A 20,617-nucleotide genomic window follows, 5' to 3' on the forward strand; every position below is an offset into this window, starting at 1 on the left:
CTAAAGCATTCACAATGATGCCGGCTAATATACTAGCTAATGGGCAACCCATGGATAAGCCGAATGGTTGCTCATACATTTTGCCATTAAACTGAAAGTAATTATAATCAAATACAGCCTGCAATAGTGACATAAGTTCTGACAATTGTAACTCACTTAAAGTTTTATGTACTCGAATGTTTATTTTCAATAATTTTAAGAGTGACATCCACCGGAACATTAGTGCATAAACTTACAACGTCGAAAGAAACCAAACGAGAGGAGGAAATGAAATCTACCGCTTTTAGCTTGTTTATTACCTCAGCATTATTTTTAACAGAATACTTATTTTCAAACACGAAGATTTCTTTAATTTTAGTGTGTAAGACTCTCCCTAATTTATGATGTGGACTCTCTATTCCACTAACCATCGGATGAATTGGGTGTCGACTTTTGTGTACCTTAAATTGACTTCTAAGGGTAGGTGCTCTGGGGTTCATATTAATCAAAGTTTTCTTTTTTAACTCTTTCATAAGATATGAACCCCAGAGCACCTAGGAAAAACACGAATACCCAAGTAATCCCTCGTCTACATGCCGGTGCTTATACTGTCGCATCCAAGTTGCGATACGTTAGATATACGCCGCAGCAACGTCCTTAAATAAAAATTTGTTGATCGCTCCTTATATAAAAGAGCAGCAATGAGTCTTTCTGCACATTAGTAAGCAATACTTTGCACTTATTAACGTTGACACTCAACTCCAGTTGTAACAAGCATCAACCTTCTCTTGGTCTGCTTGACAATGCAACTCCTTTAGAAAGGGTGGGCCAGAAGTCTAGAAGGTGTTACGATTGAGAATAACTAGGAAACCCTATAATGGCAGACACCCAACTGAGATTACGTTCCACACAATAGCTGTAAGGTACACTATGTGATCAGAAGTATCCGGACACTCCGAAAACTTAGGTGCATTGTGCTGCCACCTACTGCCAGGTACTCCACATCACTGACCTCAGTTGTCATTAGACATCGTGAGAGAGCAGAATGGGGCGCTCCGCAGAACTCACGGACTTCTAACGTGGTCAGGTGGTCGGATGTCACTTGTGTCATACGTCTGTATGGGAGATTTCCACACTCCTAAGCACCCCAAAGTCAACTGTGAAGCGAAGTGAAGTGGAAACGTGAAGGGACACGTACAACACAAAAGCGTACAGGCCGACCTCGTCTGTTGACTGACAGAGACCGCCGACACTTAAAGAGCGTCCATCACACAGGAATTCCATACTTCTTCAGGGTTCACTGCAAGTACTATGACAGTTAGGTAGAAGGTGAGAAAACTTAGATTTCATGGTCGAGCGGCTGCTCATAAGCCACACACCACGCCGGTAAATGCTAAACTATGCCTCGCTTGGTGTAAGGAGCGTAAACATTGGACGACTGAACAGTGGTAAAACGTTGTGTGGAGTGACGAATCACGGTACATGTTTTGATTGGCAGGAGAGCCAACACCGTGTTACTAGAAGGAGGCCGAAAGGCACGCGTTTTAGCTCACGCAGGTTGGCGTGAGGTCTGGAACAGGACAAGGAAATTAGAATTTAGAAAAACGGACGTAGCTGGTGGAATACTTAACTTTAATCCGTTAATGAAGAACGTCGGTCTTGCCGGTACATGATTCACACTATCAATGGTAACTGATAACGGCGCCTTGCTAGGTCGTAGCAAATGACATAGCTGAAGGCTATGTTAAACTATCGTCTCGGCAAATGAGAGCGTATTTTGTCAGTGAACTATCGCTAGCAAAGTCGGTTGTACAACTGGGGAGAGTGCTAGGAAGTCTCTCTAGACCTGCCGTGTGGCGGCGCTCGGTCTGCAATCACTGATAGTGGCGACACGCGGGTCCGACGTACACTAACGGACCGCGGCCGATTTAAAGGCTACCACCTAGCAAGCGTGGTGTCTGGCGGTGACACAACATTCCTCCCCCCCAAATCGGCGTACGGTTGTGGCATAAGGCTTCCGCCCGCCGTGGGGAGGACCCCATGTTGACGTATGCGACGAGGTGGGGAGCCTAACAGCAGGCGAGGCTGTGCCACCCGCACCCTGCCATTCGGACCGCGGGGAGCTAAGAAACGCCTGAAAACCTACTCCAGGGTCCACGTCAACATGCGGTGTATTCGCCCACAGAGAGACAGGAGGGGCCGAAGGGTGACCGCCATCGGGCCGGGGCACCCGACGGGCGAAGACGACATATGGTCCGTAGCGGGCAAGAGTTCCATGTCGGAGGACATCCAGTCACGGAAAGCGATCGGCAGCACGTGACCCAGGAGGCGCCCTGCGGTTGCAGCGACGCGTCCACTGCGGGCGTCGCCGGCGGGAGAGCAGGCGGCGGCGGCGGCGCGTCGCCATGGGGCAAAATGGAAGGCAGCGTCGGTAACACCTGGGACTGAGGCGAGCCAGTAGATGGGTCCCCACGGCGCTGACCGGACGGCACCGTCGCTGAAAGCAGACGGCGAGCGGCAGATCCCATGCTCGTCGCCAATGTTTTGGTTGGCAGGAGAGCCAACACCGTGTTACTAGAAGGAGGCCGAAAGGCACGCGTTTTAGCTCACGCAGGCTGGCGTGAGGTCTGGAACAGGACAAGGAAATTAGAATTTAGAAAAACGGACGTAGCTGGTGGAATACTTAACTTTAATCCGTTAATGAAGAACGTCGGTCTTGCCGGTACATGATTCACACTATCAATGGTAACTGATAACGGCGCCTTGCTACGTCGTAGCAAATGACGTAGCTGAAGGCTATGTTAAACTATCGTCTCGGCAAATGAGAGCGTATTTTGTCAGTGAACTATCGCTAGCAAAGTCGGTTGTACAACTGGGGCGAGTGCTAGGAAGTCTCTCTAGACCTGCCGTGTGGCGGCGCTCGGTCTGCAATCACTGATAGTGGCGACACGCGGGTCCGACGTATACTAACGGACCGCGGCCGATTTAAAGGCTACCACCTAGCAAATGTGGTGTCTGGCGGTGACACCACAGTACACAATGTGGTGATCCGATGGCAGGGCGTGGGTATGGCGAATGCCCGGTGAACGTCGTCTGCCAGCGTGTGTTGTGCCACCAGTAAAATTCGGAGGCGATGGTGCTATGGTGTGTTTGTGTTTTTCATGCAGGTATTGTCCCTCTAAGAAAGACGCACTGAAGTCTGTCTGCTAGGAAGTCTAGAATCTAGTCACAATGTTACTCCAGTATCCTACAGGCTTCTATTCTGGTTCTGATTTACAGGGTGGAACGGAGTCTAATGCCTTCCACAAGCCACAGAATGCGGCTTCGCCGTGGGCGCCATCATCTACAGTCGTCTGGATGTGATGGAGGACGAGTTGGAGCTGATTTTCACAAGATATCTGCTTCTAGAAGCCACGTGCATTATAGGGGAGATATTCATGCACAAAAAAAAATAAAAACATAATAATACGTTAGCATAAAAGCGTTCCTCAACGCTGCAGCGGTCTGACATGAGCCATATAAGCCCATAATAAATGCAGTAGTCGACGACATTTCTTAACAAGTACTTTGATCAATGCGACTGTCCGCAGCGACTGTTTCACGCACATTATGCTGTCTGTTACTGCCATTTTGTAGTGTTACCCATATTTTCATGTTATCTCCCCACAACATCACCATTATCTAGTGTACAGGGTAATTACATATCCAGTCATATGTGGCTCTCGCCTATGTTCAATAACCACCCATACACGACATGTGGCAGTACTAGCAGTGGAGGCTACATAAAGCGTGTCAGGGAGTGGAAAACGAGGGGGGGGGAGGATGACGTGGAAAACAGTGCAGTTGTTATCGTAATACTAAAAGGGTATGGTCATTGGCTTTAGGATGGAAACATTTTCGAAAAACTAAGTTTGTAAACTGGGTGGCGTAGTGGTTAAAGTTTCCCGTGATCGGTAAAGCAGCACTGTCCAAAAACGGTGCCGAGGCAAGTCGATGCGACATAGGTCATAGACTTCAAGGATGAACGACAGGTGTGGAGATGTGTGCGAGCGCATTGACGTACATCTATTGAACTGCTGACTTCCAAATAAATCAAAGAGCTACTAATACAGTGTCTCCTCAATGACAGTTCAGTGAACGTTGCTGTGTATTGGTCTCTGCAGAGACCAAAGCTGGAATTCGCCCGTCAGTACTGTATCTGGACTACTACTGAGTGGCGCCAGATGGCTTTTCAGATAACGCTCGTTTTATTCTCCAGGTGACACATGGCCGTTGGCCTGTACGACGTGAAAAGCACGAAAGCAAAGGGTCAAGGGCTTAGAATGGTATGTTATGGGCTGGGGAATGTTTTCGTGGAATTTCCTGGATGACCTTGTCGTTCTGGAAGGCACAATGGATCAACACAAGTATGCACCTGTCCTTGGCGTCCACGGCCATTCCTACATGCGGTTTGTTTTTCTCGGCACGATGGCATCTAGCAGCAGGACAATGGAATGTGTCACACAGCTTACAACGTACGTACGTCGTTTGAAGAGCACCGGAATCGGTTTATCGTACTGCCTAGCCACCAAAGCCCCAACCTCGAATCTGTGGAACCACTTCCATCGGGCTATTCGCTCGATGGTCCTCAACCGAGAAATCTAGCGCAGCGGTCCGTACGGCAAAAGGCAACTGGTGTGTGGTCACACTGATGTGACTGGACATTGTATGAAGTCCATGAAGCACAACAAAAAAATCGATACAGGTAATAGCAGAGAACAACTTAATGAATGTTACAGTATGTTAAAGACAAACTCTCAAAGTTTTTGTACAATGTTTATAAATGTTCTATGGGTCCAGTCTTTCTCACATGGCGCATACCTAATCGATGGTCCAATTCTGCCCATTCAGGACGTAGCACATCAGGAGTGACGGTAAGGACACCTGCTGTAAAGCGGTGTCGCAACTCTTCGAGTTTCTGTAGTGGAGGTGTAACATGAACGCTGTTTAGGAAATCGGGTGCGAATGTGGGCTGGTGTTATTAGGTGAGACTGGGCGTCCAATAAGCACAAGGTTAACTGAACACGAGAGATGTATCCGCCTCAAACAATACAAGAAATCAGCAGTGGCAGAACATCAGGAACAGTGCAGAATGAGGATCGAATTTCGAGAGGCCCGCGTAGTGGCGAAACAGCCGTTTAGTTTGAGGAGGAAGGCACCAGCCTCGGTGGCCGTGCGGTTCTAGGCACTTCAGTCCGGAACCCTGCGACCGCTACGGTCGCAGGTTCGAATCCAGCCTCGGGTATGGATGTGTGTGGTGTCCTTAGGTTAGTTAGGTTTAAGTAGTTCTAAGTTGTAGGGGACTGATGACCTCAGATGTTAAATCCCATAGTGCTCAGAGCCATTTGAACAATTTGATGAGGAAGTTTAGAGAGGCTATAGAAATAGCCAAGCGACCCAACAATATGAATAGAGAAGACGGGTACCGACTTCCAGCGTCCTGTCTGCCAGCAGTGACAGCTTTGCAGAACCACAGCTCTCGCAAAGCAACAGGATCGCGGTGGGCCACAGCGACGGGGGGTACAAAGAGCGCTGACGCGGCCTAGCCGATTCTAGGCTGTTAGTAAACAACGCTACGCTACAGTCGCCACTCAGTTTTCTATTCGCCGATTTCCACCAATGTCAAGCAATAAAGGAAACTCCAATGGAAAACACCTATTTCCGCCAATGATAACACCTAACGCAAAGGCAAAAAGTGAACTCCTAATACCCTTCCTCCTCACCGTCATATCCAATGACAGCACTTCTCCATAATATGTGAGTAACCAAACTAGAGCTCATTCAGCAGTTAGCAATACACCCTGAGGAAGGTGCCTTGCAACAGTCGCCGAAACGTCGGAATTTTATAGTTGAAAATGCGGCCTCAAGCCCAGAATAATTTTATTCGCTTGTTCTTTCTGTTTTCACTACAAGCTTTAAAAGATATCAGGAGTTGTATCTACAAGGGTTTTAATGCAACTTCTAAATGAATAGTTGACAGCCGGCCGAAGTGGCCGTGCGGTTAAAGGCGCTGCAGTCTGGAACCGCAAGACCGCTACGGTCGCAGGTTCGAATCCTGCCTCGGGCATGGATGTTTGTGATGTCCTTAGGTTAGTTAGGTTTAACTAGTTCTAAGTTCTAGGGGACTAATGACCTCAGCAGTTGAGTCCCATAGTGCTCAGAGCCATTTGAACCATTTTTTGAATAGTTGACAAATTATTCCACTTTTCATCGGAGGAACTAGGAAATAAATACAGCATATGTCATCTAATTTCATATGAACGTGTTAAACAAAACATGATTTAGCTGTGTAAGTTGTATGTTACATGTGAAGAAACCTCCCCGGTACTTTGTAACATGTAACGTGCTGAAGTAGTTTTTCGTTGTTGCGGTAGGCCTTCCGTGAAATTTGAGGCCCATCAGATGGGTACTTAAGCGAACTCTTAAACCTGGTGCCCCTAGCGACCGTCGTCTCTTCGGCCATAAATGGCCCTTCTCGTCTCCCACACGGTCCATTGTCTGATCAGACACGGCCTGTCGGCACGAAAGTTTTCCATCGCAAAGACAGCAATCCTTCCTAAATTTCTTGTACGACTTCTCTATGCTGTTGTAAACTTTCTGTTGATGAACTGGTAATCTCTTTGCACACTCGCTAGCGACTGGCAAGCACGTAAAATGCTTTGTCTGCCTGGTTCGCCGCCATCTTCAGCAACTACGGCCAGTGCGACCCTATCGGCGGTTATCCAAACTAACTTCCCTGTACCGTGTTTAAAGAAAAGCTTTGAGATATTATCTGTTACAGATCTATCATTTGATACGTTACAGCCGGCCGATGTGGTCGAGCGGTTCTAGGCGCTTCAGTTCGGAAACACGCGGCTGCTACGGTCGCAGGTTCGAATCCTGCCTCGGGCATGGATGTGTGTGATGTCCTTAGTTAGGTTTAAGTAGTTCTAAGTCTAGACGACTGATGAACTCGGATGTTAAGTCCCATTGTGCTTAGAGTCATTTGAACCATTTTTGATACGTTATTTGTAGCCACTTACCTATTTTCATGGGTCTCAAGAATCCCGTAGCTTACGAACGTTAGTTGTTGTTGTTGGGGGTTGTTTTGTGGGAAGAGACCAAACTGCGAGGTCATAGGTCTCGTCGGATCAGGGAAGAAAGTCGGCCGTGCCCTTTCAAAAGAACCATCCCCGCATTTGCCTGGAGCGATTTAGGGAAATCACGGAAAACCTAAATCAGGATGTCCGGACGCGGGATTGAACCGCCGTCCTCCCGAATGCAATACGAACGTTAGTGAATGTGACCTTTGTAGACGAATGTGAACATGATTTTATTGGGTGTTTTCAAGCAAGTATTTCGAAACTAAAGCTTTGTGTTTACGTCTGTCTCTGTTCCAGAGGTAGGTGCTAGTGACGACCCGTGTGCGACTACTTACGCAGGCGCTGAAGTTTTTTCCGAGCCTGAAACGAGGGCTCTGAGGGACTACATTCTGGCGAACGCCGATCGCATCAAGCTTTATCTGACATTCCACAGTTATGGACCTGTAAGTACTGACTCGGCACATGCTTGTGCCTCTCCTCGTACATTTCTTGCTCACTCTTTAACACTTCAGTAAGGAAGAAGATCAACTTATACAAATAAGATTGGTTTGCCAATAATCTCTCGCTCATTCTGATTAAGTATACCTGTGCTTTCCTTAATTCATTTTATTCGAAATCCTTCCACAGAACGACCCTCGACTCGATCCAAAATAGTTACTCAACTGAGCTGTCGTGAAGTCGTTAATAACGGTGGTGTCGTCGTCGACACGATGTTACGTAGTGAAACTCCTACTTTCCTTATTCCTGTGCATGTCAGGATGGTAGCAAGTGAGCATCCGGGGTGTTTTTCCTACACGTAAAATGACAAATGCCAGGATTCAGAGAAAAAATGGGTTTTATTCCCAAGAACTACCACTAAGGGACACAATGTTCATGAAAACTAGCTACGGCCGCGGCCTGAACCGCACATGCTGCGGAAAGAGCCTTTTGCCATCAGTGGGAAGGACTGGTGGACACGTCCAGGGGTAAGGAAGCTGGCAGGCAAGAGAGCGACCCGCTGTTGCAGCCGCTACGTCGCCGACTCTCCTGCGTATCTAACGTGACGGCTCCCTGTCCTCCCATTGGCGGATTTGAGGCAGAAAGTTGGCTTCTGTCACTCAGAAACACCGTTTTGGAGTCCCTAGTTCAGCGTAATAGGGTGGCAGCCGACTACACATACTGCGTAGTGGTTTAGCTAACTGCTCGTGCCACTGCCTGAAGCTAAGTTAAAACGATGGAAGTAGAATACAATAAAATGTTTTAGCATTATTACCCGTCACCATGTACACACATTCTCTCTGAAAGAGTCGATAGAAAGGTCAAAAATATGAACATAATAGCAATGGAAGAGAAAACTAATCCAATTTTGAAGAATCATTTACTGACATTGTTCTGTGGCCTTCAACCCGAAGACCGCTTTGTTGCAGTTGTCTAGGCTGTTCTATCCTGCGCCAACATTCTCAGCTCTTTATAACCACTGACACTTAATTCATCTGAATCTCCTTACTGTATTCATTCCTTGTTCTCCCTCTGTAATTTTTATCCATCACACACTCCTCCTTTACCAATCTGACAATTCTTTCATCCCTCAGAATGTGCCATATCAGTTGGTCTGTTTTTAGTCAAGTTGTGCCATAAATTCCTTTCTTGTCCAAACCATTTATCGTCCTTGTTTCATTTCTGTGGTGTCACTGCCAGACACCACACTTGCTAGGTGGTAGCCTTTAAATCGGCACCGGTCCGTTAGTATACGTCGGACCCGCGTGTCGCCACTATCAGTGATAGCAGACCGAGCGCCGCCACACGGCAGATCTAGTCTAGAGAGACCCCCTAGCACTCGCCTCAGTTGTACAGCCGACTTTGCTAGCGATGGTTCACTGACTACATACGCTCTCATTTGCAGAGACGACAGTTTAGCATAGCCTTCAGCTACGTCGTTTGCTACGACCTAACAAGGCGCCATATTCAGTTACTACGAATGTATCCTGACAGATAATATTGAGAATCATGTACCGTCAAGAGCGACGTTCATCATTAATGGATTAAAGGTAAGTATCAAACTAGCTACGTCTGCTTTCTCAATTCTAATTCCTTGTCATGTTCCAGACCTCACGTCAGTATAGTTCTTCCCTCCTCACGCCAGCCTGCTTGAGCTAAAACGCGTGCATTTCGGCCTCCTCCCGTAACACGGTGTTGGCTCTTCTGCCAACCCAACAACTTCCATACATGGCTACATTCCAGATAATCACCTTCAGCAAAGGCATCCTAACAAATCTATATTCGATGTCAGCAAATATCTCTTCTTGAGAAAGTCCTTTCTCGCCATTGCCAATTTACATTTTATATGCTCTCTACCTCGGTCATCATCAATTATTCTTTTGCCCAAATAGCACAACTCATCCACTACTTTTAGTGTCTCGTTTCCTAGTCTAATTCCGTCCCCATCACCTGATTTATTTAGACTACATTTCGTTATCCCTGCTTTGTTTTTGTTGGTGCTTCATCATATATCCACCCTTCAAGGCGCTGTTCATTCCGTTCAACTGCTACTCCAAGTCCTGTGCTGTCTCTGACAGAATTATAATGTCGTCGAGAAACCTTAAACTTTTTATTTTTTCTCCATGAAGTTCCTGCTCTAAATTTTCCTTTGATTTCCTTTACAGCTTGCTCAATGTACGATTTGAATAAAATCATCTCACTCCCTTCTCAAGCACTGCTTCCCTTTCATGCCCTTCTACTCTTATAACTCTTGTATGGTACCTGTATAAGTTGTAAATACCCTTTTGATCCTTGTATTTTACTCTGTCCACCTTCAGAATTTCAAAGAGGGTATTCCAGTTAACGTTGTCAAAAGCTTTCTGTAAGTCCACATACGCCATAAAGGTACGTTGGTGTTTCCTTAAGCTATCTTGCAAGTTGCAGGGTCAGTATTGCCTCGCATGTATCTACATTTCCCTAGAACCCAAACTGATCTTGGACCAGGTGAGGTGCTACCGGTTTTCCCATTCTTCTAAGAAAATTCGTATTATTATTTTGCAAACATGCCTAATTTAATTGATAGTTCTCTAATATTTAGATCTGCAGCACTTGCCTTCTTTGGAATTGGGATTATTACATCCTTCCTGCATTCAGAGGGTATTTCGCCTGCGTCATATATCTTACACACCTAGTAGGACAGTTTTGCCATGGCTGGGTTTCCGAAGGAGCTCAAAAATTCTGAGCGAATGTTGTCTATTCCAGGGCCTTTGTTTCGTCTTACGTCTTTCAGTACTGTCAAATTCCTCTCACAGGTATCATACCTTCCAACACATTTTCAACTACTTGCTCTTCTTCTATAATACAGTCTTCAAGCTGTAAAGCCTTTGTAAATATTCCTTCCACCTTTCTGACTTCCCTGCTTTGGTTAGTACTGGTTTGCCATCTGGCCTCTTTATATTCATACAGCTGTTCCTATTCTCTCCGAGGTTCTTTTAATTTTCTTTTAGGAGGTCTCTATCTTTCCGTTAGTTGTGAATTCTTTTACATACCTACGATTATCATCTAGCAATCCCTGCAATGCCATTTTGCACTACCTGCCAATCTTAGTTTTTGGTGTCTGTAATTCCTTTCGCCTACTTCATTAGCTGCATGTTTATACTTTCTCCTTTCATAGCATAGCAAGATTTACGTTTTTAATTGCTATTGATCTGATGCAATTAAATTTTCCTGAAGACACATTGTCTCAGAAGCTTAAGTAATGGATTAACATTTTTACTAAGGTTTGGACTTGGACGTGGACCTCCTGCTAGCTAGGCAGATGTGCTACTCCATCCAGCTGTGTGTGTTGTACTGGACAGTAGATGTGCGTAGTAAGCAGGAGACTCGGGTTGAACACCGGGCCTTGACACAAATTTTGCTTCATTGCTTCAGCTTCTATCCTTATCGAAAATAAAGTTGAGACACAATATGTCTCCACAAAAATGTAATTATATCAGATCAATAGACCACCTGCACCTAGGGTAAAGGCAAAATTTCCCCATTACGTAAAAACCTGGGGTGCTATTCCAGTATCGAACAGCCCCGCCAATACTGAAGATTTATTCCGTCTACTCACACGAGACAACTGGACAGGAAATGCGGGGAGGTACAGTCTGTCTGTCTGTAAACTGAAAAGCCAATGGCGCTCGTAGTGGGGAAGACGCCTTTCCCAGACAAACGCCGCATCTGCCGTACAGGATAACTAAGAATCAATTTGCCCCTCTAGCAGTTTAGAACAGTTTACAGAAATATACACAGATTCTGACCATATGCTCTTCTTAGGTTCATGTTGCATACCATGTAGCGTTGACGCATTTTGTGTAAAATAAATGTACCTTGGGCATGTCCCCGCACTGCATTGTCAGTGATTCGTAAGAGTACTGTGGTGGGTCGGCATAACATTGAGACACCCTGTAGTTGTTTTTTGTGACGTAGTGGGTTAGGGAGAGTGAGAAATCACCTGCTTGACTTTCAATTTGTAGAGCTATGGAGCAAGGAAGTGCGTGAACATAATTCAGCAGTATTCATTCCCACGCGCTTCTTACCCCACACATTCCCCCCCCCCCCCCCCCCCCACCCATTCGTTCTGTTAAAACCCTGCAACGCAGTTTATCTCTTAATATGGCTCTACTGCACTTAGACATCGTACACACATTTAATATTTGTTTTAACCCATTCAATTTAAACACAAACATTTATTTTGTACCGTTCAAACAATATTTAGAATAATCTGCTATTTTTCCATCCTCTGCCATGTGGAAAATTTGAGTCCTAGAAAAAAAATTAACTGTCTCTTTTCCGTAGGAAATTTAATGTAGTTTGATTTTGTACTGGGAAACATTTTCGCTAATAGCCGCGGCTTTCTAGTTATTCGGGAAAACATAAAAAAAGGTGACGTTTAAACGCCACCCTCTCGCAACGCTCACAGCCTAGAGGTCAGGATTTTCAGTATCTTGTTCATGATGCCCCCACCCCCACCCTCCCCTGCCGCCTCTACCACTGTACAAAATATGTGATTACGCGATCTTTTCCCCCTAACCGACCCGTTCTGGTTTTGGTTGACTGGGCTATTAATGAAAGGTAAATTATGTGCATGAGGTGTTCTGACAAGTACGACAGGGCCAATTGATATGAAGAACAACAGCGCTAAATTACTGAAAAAGATACATATATGCACCATATTCAGGATGAGAGCAATAAATTTCACCAGCACACCGAGCTTCAACTAGAAAACTTGGAAAAGTAATGAATTTGTTCTTTTGAGTCTAATAAATATTTAAACACTAGATGTAATTCTTCGTTAGAAATAAGTACCAAACTTTTCTCTTTCATACAGGTAGTAACATCCATACTCTAGGGAGTGGAATTCTGAGCTTTTCTTTTTAATGGTTCCGACTGATTTGAAGAAGATTGTCACATTATATTCTGAACTGGCAATGTCATCTCAGAGAGACACCTCAAGCAATTTTCATAGTTATTTGTTCAGTATGCCGTAATAATACACCTACAATGGTCTGTTAATGACTGAAACGTCTTGTTTCTGTGGCTGTGAGCAACCATATTTCAGCGATGTATCTCTTCCTTTACTTATTTTTACCCATACATTCGTCTCCCCGCCTTATTATGCAGAGAAACTCCTCATGCCTTATACCATCTTTCTACTTAACTGTCACTAGTATTTTGTGGCACCACATACTGAACACTTAAATTCTCTTCTTTTGAGGTGGTAACATAGGCCTTGATTCACTTCCGTGTTATGATGTACTACATATTCCCAGATGTTTCGTCCTCAAATTAAGTGCTATGTTTGATACAAATAGGCTTCTTTCGGCCAGGAACGCCCTCTTCGCCTGTGCCTATTATCCAACTTGCTTCATCCATCACGCGTTATTTGCTTTCAAGGTAGCAGAATTCCTTCACTACTGCCGGCCGGAGTGGCCGAGCAGTTTTAGGCGCTACAGTCTGGAGCCACGTGACCGCTACGGTCGCAGGTTCGAATCCTGCCTCGGGCATGGATGTGTGTGATGTCCTTAGGTTAGTTAAGTTTAAGTAGCTCTAAGTTCTAGGGGACTGATGACCTCAGCATTTAAGTCCCATAGTGCTCAGCCATTTGAACCATTTTTTTTCCTTCACTACCACATGTTTTTCACTTTTGATATTGATTTTGCTGCTAATTTGATTACTACTCATCCTCACTACTTTCTTCTTTGCTTGATTTACTCCCAGTCGATATTCTGTGCTCATTAGACTGTTTATTCCATTCGGTTTCACTGTGGGCAGCAATAATGAACCCTATCATTCAGTCCTTTCACAATGAGCTTTCATCACACTTCTGAATATTTCTTTTAATTCCATCATTCCTTCTTTGATAAAAAGATTTAACAGTAGTGGAGAACGACTGGATTCTTGCCTTACGTACTTCCTAATCCTATCATTCTTAGTCTACCGCATCATTCTTTTTGTGTATTCTTAGTTCTGGTCCGTTTCAACATTACCCGTCTTTCCCTACATGTTTTACCTAAATTTTAGGTCATCAAACATGATGCACCTGTTTGTTATCAAATGCGTTTTCGAGTTCGACATATTCAATGAGATTAATTTGACTCCTCTTAAAATTTGCCTCCATTGTCAAGGGAACATCACAACGGCCTCTGTGGCACCTTTACCTTCCCTGAAGCCAGATTGAACGTCATCTAAGATATGTGGGGTCTTTTTCTATTCTCCTGTGTATTATTTGTATCAGAAACTTGGAGTCATGAGCATCAAGCTGACTGTGCAATAATTATTTCTTCCTTCACCCCTTAATATCAGCTGAATTGTTTGGATGATTTTGTTCCGAAAGTCGGAGGGCGTAGTTTGAATGTCACAGACTCTACATTCTAACTGGAGTAATCGTTTAGCTTCCACTTTCAGGAATGATTTTACAATGTCAGAAAGTATATTATTAATTCTGTCTGCGTTTTTTTATCTAAAGTTTTTCAAAGCAATGTAAATTTCTGGTTATAATACTCGATTACCATATTTTTCCAAATCGGACTCATTTCTTCTTGTATTACCCGGTCAGAAAATTCATCAGCTTCGTAGAGGCCTTCAATGTACTTGTTCCCTCTATTGACCTCTGCTCTGAATTTAAAAGTGGAATTAATTTTGCTCTTAAGGTTTACGCCTTTTCGTTTAAATTTTCCGAAAGCTATTTGCGCTTTTCCTTATGCTGATCCTGTACTTCCGTCGACGATGGTTCTATTGCAGATCATATGACCTCCCGTTGCTCAGACCTTTGACAATACTTAATCCTATTCAGTTGTAGGGGGACTTATAGTTTAAAACAGGCTCCGAAGCCCGGTGCAACTTGGCTTTGTTCACACACACGAAGCATCGACAGATGCAAGAACAAAGAAAAGGAATTGTATGACCCATTGATGATGCCGCCTCAGGTTTATTGAGTTGTAATCGTACAGTTACCCGCTCACCCATCGAGTCTTGTACATCTGCATCTACAGAAAAAACGTAAAGTGCAGGGCAGAGGGTTCCTTTGGTATTAGTAGTAGGTTATCTTATGGCTAATTAATGGAGGGAAGCATAGAAGTTTAATACTGTACAGAGGAATTGTCTTTGTACTAAAGAGTACAACTAGTATTCACTGACGAATCATTTGAGTCTTCATAGTCTCCTGGTGAACGATGTGTATCTACTTGAAGGATACTCATTATTTTCACGATGACAGTCTATTTTTGGAGTTATTTAAGTAGGTTATTGAAATATATTAGATATATTTCCTCGATGCGTTTATCAGCATTACCGTTTGATTCTTTCACAAAAGGTAACATGTTCACGCCATTCTCACTGATCTTAAGGCATATTCTGAATATCACGAGCTAATCAGACCTGAAATTGCCCCTACATGATGAACACGGTTGCATTATAGACCGCACAAATGTTTTTGATGCTATCTCTTTCGTGGTGAGGCTGCAGTTTCCTACAATTTCTCGTTACACTGCAAACAAAACGAAGCTTTAATTTTAATTTGCCTGTAACAGTGATTATGTCGCAGTTCTACTTCAGATCCACGCACATTGCGGCTCGCAGGTATTTCTAAGATCTGACGAAGTCTGATTTTGAGCCATTCATCATGCTGCCCAAAGCTGCTTCATGTTTCACGGAATGCACAGCTCTACATCTGACTTCATTAGGAGCTGGTTGTCCGCTTGTAACTTAGATTGATATTTACTGAACACCTGCCTGAAAATTACTACCATTCTTTGGAAGCACTCCATCCTCTTCTTTCCTTTCCTTTCCTTTCGACAGTAATTATTTCAAAGGTTCTGAGCTTATTTTAACTTTTTGCACAATATGCCAGTTTCTTGTATGTGGAAAAATAAAGACTGTGTAATTTCTATTTCAGATGATACTTTACCCGTGGGGATACACCACAGAGCCGCCTGAAGACTGGCAAACACTGGTAAGCTGCTTTCTGGCCCCTCTTAATATGAAGCGGGTGATTATAAGTACTCGCAAAGTGCAGCTACTCATGGAAGTCTAGTGTGGGCTATATTTATCGTATGGCAGCGAAACTTGACACGTATGTAAATGCGTTAATTTGGAATCGATTTACGCTGGGAAAAAAATTGTTCCAAGGTTGGCCATTAGATGCACATCTGGCGCTGTACAGAATCTCGTCGACGTCTTTGGTGCTCTTATTGAACAAACTTTGTAAATGGCGATAATACACTACTGGCCATTAAAATTGCTACACCACGAAGATGACGTGCTACAGACACGAAATTTAACCGACAGGAAGAAGATGCTGTGATATGAAAATGATTAGCTTTCAGAGAATTCACACAAGGTGGGCGCCGGTGGCAACACCTACAACGTGCTGACATGAAGTAAGTTTTCAACCGATTTCTCATACACAAACAGCAGTTGACCGGCGTTGCCTGGTGAAACGTTGGGTGATGCCTCGTGTAAGGAGGAGAAATGCGTACCATCACGTTTTCGACTTTGATAAAGGTCGGATTGTAGCCTATCGCGATTGCGGTTTATCGTATCGCGACATTGCTGCTCGCGTTGGTCGATATCCAGTGACTGTTAGCAGAATATGGAATCGGTGGGTTCAGGAGGGCAATACGGAACGCCGTGCTGGTTCCCAACGGCCTCGTATCATTAGCAGTCGAGGTGACAGGCACCTTATCCGCATGGCTGTAACGGATCGTGCAGCCATGTCTCTATCCCTGAGTCAACAGATGGAGATGTTTGCAAGACAACAACCATCTGCACGAAGAGTTCGACGACTTTTGCAGCAGCATGGACTATCAGCTCAGTGACAATGGCTGCGGTTACCTTTGACGCTGCATCACAGACAGGAGAGCCTGCGATGGTGTACTCAACGACGAATCTGGGTGCACGAACGACAAAACGTCATTTTTTCGGATGAATCCACGTTCTGTTTACAACATCCGTGTTTGGCGACAACGCGGTGAACGTACGTTGGAAGTGTGTATTCGTAATCGCCATACTGGCGTATCACCCGGCGTGATGGTATGGGGTGCGATTGGTTACACGTCTCCGTCATCTCTTGTTCGCACTGACGGAACTTTGAACAGTGGACGTTACATTTCAGATGTCTTAAGACCCGTGGCTCTACCCTTCATTCGATCCCTGCGAAACACTACATTTCAGCAGGATAATGCACGACCGCATGTTGCAGGTCCTGTACGGGCCTTTCTGGATACAGAAAATATTCGTCTGCTGCCCTGGCCAGCACGTTCTCCAGATCTCTCACCAATTGAAAACGCTGGTCAATGGTGGCCGAGCAACTGGCACGTCACAATACGCCAGTCACTACTCTTGATGAACTGTGGTATCGTGTTGATGCTGCATGGCCAGCTGTACCTGTACACGCCATCCATGCTCAGATTTATTCAATGCCTAGGCGTATCAAGGGCGTTATTACGGCCAGAGGTGGTTGTTCTGGGCACTGATTTCTCAATATCTATGCACCAAAATTGCGTGAAAATGTAATCACATGTCAGTTAAAGTGTAATATATTTGTCCAATGAATACCCGTTTATCATCTGTATTTCTTCTTGGTGTAGCAGTTTTAATGGCCAGTAGTGTAATAAAATAAACATTATGCTTTTCTGAATCTCTAAAATTCCCTGTCCACACCCCGTTCGTAATCCATTTCTAATTGAATAATTACTATATGTTTCTTGCATTCACAGCACCAGACTTGTACCTGGTGGCCAAGAATGGAACTAATGTTTTCTCTGCGTAAATCGGTTCCGAATTAACATATTAGCGTATTTATCAAGTTTTGCTGTCTTACGATAATTACGACCCACACCGCATCTCTGAGTGTACCTGCACTTTAATTGTAGCCACATAGTATCATGCAGCAGATATTCACTAGCTTAAATTTCCCTCTAGACAACGCCTTATGCTGTCGTCATTATCATCACCATTATCAGTGTTCTGCTCTAGGTCAGGTCTTCCCATGTAATTCTCCATACAGTCCTGTCATTTGCTACCCTCTTTTTTTTCTCATAATCGTTTCCTATCATGATACTATCCACCACTTGGCATCTTCTGCGTCCTCTTCTCCTTCCGTTCACCATTCCTTCGCTAGCATCCATCAGTAAACAATCTATCAGCTAGCGCCCAAGCCAAGTGTATTTCCTCTTCCAGATTAAAACAACCTGTTCTCATCCAGTAACCAAGGCAACGGTTCTCTGTTCTCCCACTCTTCCCAACAGCTTCTCGTTTCTCACCTTGTCCGCCCATTTCATGCCTTCCAACCTCCTCCAAATCCACATCTCCAATGTTTCTATTCTTCTCTCTTCCTCTTTCCTCAGCGTCCACATCTTAGCTCGGTGTAATGCCACGCTCCATATGAAGTACTTCCCCAATATCTTCCTCAGGACACTGTCCATGCTTCCACACAGACCCTCCTCTTCTTGTTAAATGCTTCTGTGTCAACTGTAATACATGTCAACTGTAATACGTGTTTTCACATCGTTATTAAATCTCACGTCGTCCTTATGCCACAACGATTTTAATGCCGCAGGACGCACTGGGGAGACTCGCCAACGCCGCGCAGGTAGCAGCCGGAGCTCCCAACTACACCGTGGGGACTTTCGCGGGCGCCATGTGTACGTACCGGTATATCATATGTGTTTTTGTGTCGGGACAAGCTCCCGCAGCTATAAGTTTCTTTACGTGTACAGTAACCTAAATGTGTGCTTACCATTACGGTTTACAAGCTCACGAGAAAAATTAGTAGCCATCACGCTAACACGTTAAGCCTGCCGTCAGTCTCGTGGGACTGATAGTGTACTTTTCGATTGGACGAAGGCAGTCGTCGAGAATCAGAGTTCTTTTCGTGCGGACGACGTCAGTGCATGGGAAAGCCAGTGTCAGCGTTCGAAAACAAAAAGTGTGAGAGAAGTGAAATGGAAATCGAGCACTAGACACAACGGGTTCATGCAACGGTTCCATGCACATAGTAATCGCCACATGCTTTATAGGGGGTAGGACGCCAAACGGGTCGACTTGGAGCAGGAGAGGAGCCAAAGGACATTTTAATTTCCACTGTCTATAGTTTTACATATAAATTCATAAAATTCTGTCAGCATGACCTGGAAGGATTCGGAATTCGCATTCATAGCAATGGAAGTTCAGAAACGTAGCAAAATAAAAATTTCTACACGTGAAATTTCATCATTTTCCACTAACTATTGGCTGCATTTGTTGCTATAGATACAATTTTCTTAGATATATTTTCCACAGCGTACTAACCATACTTACAGGAGTATGAAACCAGAATTTTCTAAATCTGTTAAAAATTGTAGTAAAAATTGAGCCAATTATCCATAAAATTTCAGTCTTTTTTCTAAATATGAAGTTCAAAATATAACAGCACATTCATTTTTTCATAAATTAAATAAATTCTAGAGTTTCGTTCACCTGTAGGTATGGTTTGTATGCTGTGCCAAATTCATCGAAGAATCTCTCTTACCTATAAAGAAAAGTGTACCTATAGCAACAAATGCTGCCAATAGTGAGTGAAAAAACGTCACATAAAAAAGTTTGTTTTAGAACTTCCATTGTTGAGCGTGTGAATCCTGAATCCTTCCTAGTCATGCTGACAAAGTTTTATGAATGTATTTGTAAAAGTATAGACAGTGTCCTGTGGTGCCTCCCCTGCTCAGTCGGCCTGTTTGACGTCCTACCGCCTTAAGACATTTGTCCCACTTCGAGACGAGACAGTCAGTTCATATTCTGTAAAACGCGGTCGCCTGCTGACAGATCCACATCCGCACCAGCTCTTGCACTTCCTCTTCCGACTGAATCCGACGTCCACGCATGTCTTTCGCCTCGCCAAAGACTCTAAAATCCCATCGTGAAAGATCCAGGCCGTACGGAGGATGTTGCGGCGTTTCGCGATCAAACCGCTGAAGCGTAGCCTTCGTCCGATTCGCAGTGCAGGGACGGGCGCTACGGTGTGCAACTCTACTCGTCGAGTCCCTCGAATGCAGAATCACAACCAATGTGCGGCGCTACGAAGACACTATGCAGAAACCGTGACGCGTCGTAAAGTCAAAATGTCCAGGAAAGCTGTAGGACGAAGTCTCCCTGTTGCGCGATAAGGGCCGCCCCCCACACTGCTAACCGGACGGAGGCTACACTTCGGCGGTTTGGGTCGGGAACATCTCCTTACGGCCTTGATCTTTCACCGTATGATTTTCACGTCTTTGGTGGCCTGAAAAAAGGCACACGAGGGTGTCTGTTTCAGTAGGACGGGCAAGTGCAAGAGTGTGTGCTGATGCCCGCGTTTTGCAAAATAGAAATTGGTCGTTTCATCACACAGTGGTATAAATGTATTAACATGTGTGGCGATTGTCTTCGTGTGGAATCATTCTATGGGCCCGTTGTGGCGGGAGTTACGTTTTCATTTGACTGTCCCTTAAAACTGTAATGAAGTTAATTAAAATATTTAGTACAGAGATGGGGTTTAGACTTCCACAATTTACAATAGGTAAGTACTGCCCGTTTAGATAACTTTCTAGCTGCTGTGCACCCGAATGGTTTTAGCTACTTGTTTCAATACTGACTGGAATTCCGTCTTCTGAATCTCGTGTCAGCGCATCTATCAACTGTGTCCGAAATATTGTGAGCTACATTTTCCATCCCCTCGCATCTTGGAATACATATAACACATTCGCCACATCCTAAAACAGATAGAATGCTGATTTTCGATACAATTTTACTGTCTCCCTCGATGGAGCACAATATGTACTGATCTGATCAGTAAGATCAACAGGAAGAAAGAAAGATTGGGTTAATGTCCCGTAGGCATCGAGGTGATTAGAGACGGAGCACAAGCTCGGATTGTGTCAAAAGTATATGGAAGGAAATCGACCGTGCCCTTTCAAAGGAATCCTACCGTTCTTCACCTGGAGTGATTTAGGAAAATCATAGAAAACCTAAATCTGAATGGCCAGACACGGGTTTGAACCGTC

General features: G+C 44.5%; 1 protein-coding gene across 1 annotated transcript in view; it reads left to right on the plus strand.

Moving 5' to 3' along the window:
- Positions 1-20,617, plus strand: part of LOC124796140 (carboxypeptidase B-like) — a 164,664-nt gene that overhangs the window by 127,390 nt on the left and 16,657 nt on the right. Inside the window, exons 4-6 of the mRNA XM_047260232.1 lie at positions 7,398-7,543; positions 15,499-15,555; positions 18,163-18,247. Of these exons, the coding sequence (XP_047116188.1) occupies positions 7,398-7,543; positions 15,499-15,555; positions 18,163-18,247 (288 nt within the window). The remainder of the gene's footprint in view (positions 1-7,397; positions 7,544-15,498; positions 15,556-18,162; positions 18,248-20,617) is intronic.

Source organism: Schistocerca piceifrons, chromosome 4, assembly GCF_021461385.2.
Source record: "Schistocerca piceifrons isolate TAMUIC-IGC-003096 chromosome 4, iqSchPice1.1, whole genome shotgun sequence".
NCBI classification, from domain to species: Eukaryota; Metazoa; Arthropoda; class Insecta; order Orthoptera; family Acrididae; genus Schistocerca; species Schistocerca piceifrons.